Source organism: Papaver somniferum, unplaced genomic scaffold (assembly GCF_003573695.1).
Source record: "Papaver somniferum cultivar HN1 unplaced genomic scaffold, ASM357369v1 unplaced-scaffold_107, whole genome shotgun sequence".
NCBI lineage: Eukaryota > Viridiplantae > Streptophyta > Magnoliopsida > Ranunculales > Papaveraceae > Papaver > Papaver somniferum.
In genome coordinates this window covers 2,347,288-2,351,298 of record NW_020619603.1, presented here as the reverse complement: position 1 = coordinate 2,351,298, position 4,011 = coordinate 2,347,288, and the positions used below count along the sequence as shown (strand labels likewise).

The 4,011-nt window shown below is 36.9% G+C and overlaps 1 protein-coding gene across 1 annotated transcript; it reads right to left on the bottom strand.

Moving 5' to 3' along the window:
• Positions 1-765: 765 nt before the first annotated feature.
• Positions 766-3,634, bottom strand: LOC113328279 (SUPPRESSOR OF ABI3-5-like). The gene is made up of 8 exons (XM_026575395.1): positions 3,419-3,634; positions 2,774-2,854; positions 2,230-2,329; positions 2,074-2,145; positions 1,751-1,923; positions 1,404-1,578; positions 1,184-1,319; positions 766-1,093 (listed from the first exon to the last, which is right to left on the bottom strand). The coding sequence occupies exons 2-8, from the start codon at positions 2,848-2,850 to the stop codon at positions 1,080-1,082; spliced, it is 747 nt and encodes a 248-aa protein (XP_026431180.1). The 5' UTR covers positions 2,851-2,854; positions 3,419-3,634; the 3' UTR covers positions 766-1,079.
• Between the last annotated feature and the right edge of the window lie 377 nt (positions 3,635-4,011).

The following is a 4,011-nucleotide window of genomic DNA, read 5'->3' as shown; positions in this document are numbered from 1 at the left end:
CTGGTGGGATCGTCCTGGAGTTAATAGGGAGTCGGTGTGTGAGGGATGTTGCGGGAAATTTCTCCCAACTCCATCACCAACCATTACACAAGAATGTCAAGCTGGGGACACAGATTTCTCTTTTCCCACACCAGCTATCCACCCATGAAATTGTAGTTGTGATCTACAAGGGTAGACACACTAACTAGTCAATTCAAACTTCCCGTTCAGAGTACGTCCGTATATGTTAGTAGTAGTATGATTAATAACAATATTTTTAAAGAACAAGGGCATAATGGACTGTTCCATTTAATAAATAAACAAAATCCTTGGTGAAATATTCAAATTGGCTAATTGAACAGTATATATCTGATTTTTGTCCATATAAACAGTATCAAGAGCTAGAAATCTATTTCACCCAGGAATTGTTTGTTTTGGTCTTTTTTACCAATTTTGTGATCTCAGTAAGGCAGTGGGTGTGTCTGGTACTTGGGACTGCAATTCTATGAGCAAATGAACCTTACTGCAAAAAAAGGGGCGCCTAGACAAGAAAAAAAGGGCGCCTGAGGCGCCAAATTGTGTGTAGCTTTGCTGATTTCTAATTTTCTCCTCGGCGCACCCAGCGCCTAATACAACATAGGTCTGTTTCATGTACTGCTGTCTCCGTTTCATATTACACCAGGGAGTCACTTGTATGCACTAAATACTGGATATATGATTACAAACAACAATTCCAGTTCAAAATTTTAGCTGTTGGAACCCCAAAGCAATTAATAAACAGGATAGTTCCAAATAAAAATGTGCATTAAACTGCATATATATACCCGAGGAGGAAGATTACAACGGCAGGTCATTACAAAAGAGGATTTACGTTATAAGCTATATAACGACCCGTGGAGGTTTACAAAAAAAACAGGCCATTACATACAAAATCATATTACTAGTTGCCACTGTGTCAGGGCATTTGTTTTCAGTTCCTTTCACAAATTTACATGACCAGACGGAGAGGCTATTAAGCAAAACGTTTTAAACTATTTCAGTCCTCTAATCTTCCTCCAAAACCAATTGAAGCCAATAACACCGCCACTGAGCCAATTCTCTCATTTAGTCATCCCTGCGCGTTCACATAATATTCAATGTCGTCTCAAAAGTACGTAAATAACATTCCATTTAGAGGACGAAAGAAATGCGGAAACATCCTTACCATTGGCCGTGGCTAACCATATACTGGACCTTAGATCCTCAGGAGTACGACCTTCATGGAAGACATTATGCCCATATTTCAAAATGTCCTTCCATGGTCTGCCCTTACCATCTTTTACAAGATTATGAACGGCCTCCTGCATAAATAAGAAATTATGAATTTCTTGAGTTTATGATACAAAATATTCCGCCAAAAAGAAGTATAAGAAACTGAAACTAACCTTCAGCATAAGTATTTCTTCAAGATCCCAAGGATCTGGTAGCCTTTTTGTGGCCACTTCATCTACATAATCACGATCATCTATTTCTTCTTGTTCTTCAGTCGCTTGTTCTGTTTCTCCGACTCCAGCATTTACAATCGGAACTTCAACAGTCACTTGAGGTACTTCACCTAGTCTGCAGACAATGTATAACACAGACTTTCTTAGACCATTCCAGAAATTGACAATGCAAATGAACATACAGAGGCGGTATATGCTCAAGGCAGATTACGTGACCTCGAGCTTCTGACTTATGAATATTGTAATTCTCTATGATCAGTCTAAAAGTTAAGTACTAAGACATGTACCTGTATTCAAAAGAAATCTCTCGCCCCCCGACATCGAGGCCACGATCTCCAATTTCATCCATCATCTTCCGAGCTGCTCCCACGGAAGGAAAATCGATAAAAGCAATTCCCCGGCAGACAGATGTGTTCTTTTTTGTCATAACTCGAACATCACGAAGGGGCCTCCACCTCTCCTAAAAATAAAGACAGTTCAAATATAAAGGTAAACAGGAAACCAAAACTTAACCATTAGAGAAAAATAAAAATATCCTATCAAGATAGGTTAAAAAGCAAAGTACAGATACAAAAGAGTCGAGTCATAGTTGGAAATTTATAGATGTTACCAGGATCTGATGAATATGTTCCTTCGTTGTCTCTTTTGGCAAGCCCTTCACCAGAATTCTAGAAGTTGGAGTCTACAAGTGAAAAACAGGAATTCAATCAGTATACATTTTAGTGTAAATATCAAAAGTAATAACAATGTATGTGTTATATCATACCACAAGACCGCGGCTGCAGACTTGTGGAGACCTTGATCTCTGACGACGGTCATCATGTCCAGAAGATTGAGAACTCTCACACCTCCTTTGTGAATGCAAACTTTAATCTCGAAAAACAAAATCAAAGAGAATTTCTATTAACAGATTGTCAAGACTAATTCAGAAAACTTTAGTTGTCACTCTTTGCGTATCTTTAATATAATTTCACACTGGCTCCATGAATTAAGTTTCGACTTAAGGATGCAAATTCATGTCAACGATACTAATTAGCTCATGCTCTTGAAGGTCAAAACAAAATTTAAGATTGTGTCATCACTAATTCTGTGTGGAAGCAGAACATAACACGACACAACGACTAAGAACTAGAGATAGAGATGCAACCAAACCAATCAAACGGTTGGCTTTGAAACACCACAACACTAACAGTAATAACAATCGTTGCTACTGAAAAGGATACAAGAACTTAACCAGGACATAAATGCCAGCCGATATCCAAATACTGGCTATGGCGTTACAATTGGGATAATGTCTAAGCCATACATACCCTGATACTTTGTCCTGGCCTTTCTCTAATTTCATCCTCTTCTTGCTTCTGTTATTCGTTCCCTTGTGGTTCCCCATATCTCTGCAGTCAACAACAAAAAAGGAAGAAACTTTTAACTACAAACAAAGAAGAAGTGCGAAATAAGTTAAAGAAAACAGCATCCACTAATTTTCTTATGTGGGGATGCTCCAAAACAGCTGAATTTCCTTGAAGCCATACTACACTTTGCATTTTAGACTTCCAAGTTCCAACATTAGACATCCTAGAAATGCAACCAAAGTAGTCTATCACAAAACAACGAGCATCAGTGCCTTAATTATCACCAGCAACAACCACAAATCCATCAACTGTTCACCTCTCACCATAAAAAAAAATTCAAAATTCATTCACCAAATTAAAATGAAATAAAACCCTAACCCTAATCAGCAAACAAAATCAACATTATCAATCCCCACAAAACTGAAATTGATAAATCTAACCAAAAACCCATGTTAGGAAAACTGATGAAATAATGAAATTTCAAAAAAAAAAATAAAAATTGGAACTTTGAAATTTTAAAAATTAAGAACAACACACAAGGGAAAACAGCCGTACAGTAAAATTGGGGGAAATTGAGATGCAGAGTATTATGAGAAGAAATCAAACCTGATTCTGAGATGAAGATTTTGAAACACCTGAGGTAAGCTGAGCTGAGCTCTCCTTCCTTTCTCTTCTTCTCTAACTCTGTATAGATCATGATTTCTACTTATATTTAAAAAAATCAAGAAATAAACTCAGGAAAGTACAGATTTTCTGTTTTTGGTAATGATAAAACTTGAGATTCATTTGGGGTTTTAGCCTTATAAGGCAAAACCCCGCCAATTCTTCATCATAATGAGTAATTTTTTATTTTTCTTTTCTTGTTACAGATATACATTGTGTGGTTCAAATTCACGGGCTTTTACCTCTCAAGTGTAAATATGTCAGTCTAATCCACTTGAAAGGGCCGGGCCACACAGTATGTCTAAGAGGAGGGTGTTGGCCTATGCCAATGTTTTGGTCTTCATAGAACCTTTGTGCTTCCGCACAAACAAATAATTTTGGCTGGGAATAAAAAGAACTTATTAAAGAAGAGCGAAAAGCTAGTACAATAAGTTGCAAGTACAAATAAATTCTAAGAATTTTATGTTATAAAATTGTTGTATCTTGAAGATTTTAGTGAAATAAACTCCTTCAAAAGGAGATACATCAGTCTAATT

Excerpts from the sequence above, each read along its gene's own strand:
- LOC113328279 (XM_026575395.1), bottom strand. The coding sequence starts at position 2,850 with ATGGGGAACCACAAGGGAACGAATAACAGAAGCAAGAAGAGGATGAAA. Across the intron at positions 2,146-2,229 it reads TCTGCAGCCGCGGTCTTGTG|ACTCCAACTTCTAGAATTCT; the intron begins GTATGATATAAC and ends TTTCACTTGTAG. Across the intron at positions 1,924-2,073 it reads AACATATTCATCAGATCCTG|GAGAGGTGGAGGCCCCTTCG; the intron begins GTAACATCTATA and ends CTTTATTTTTAG.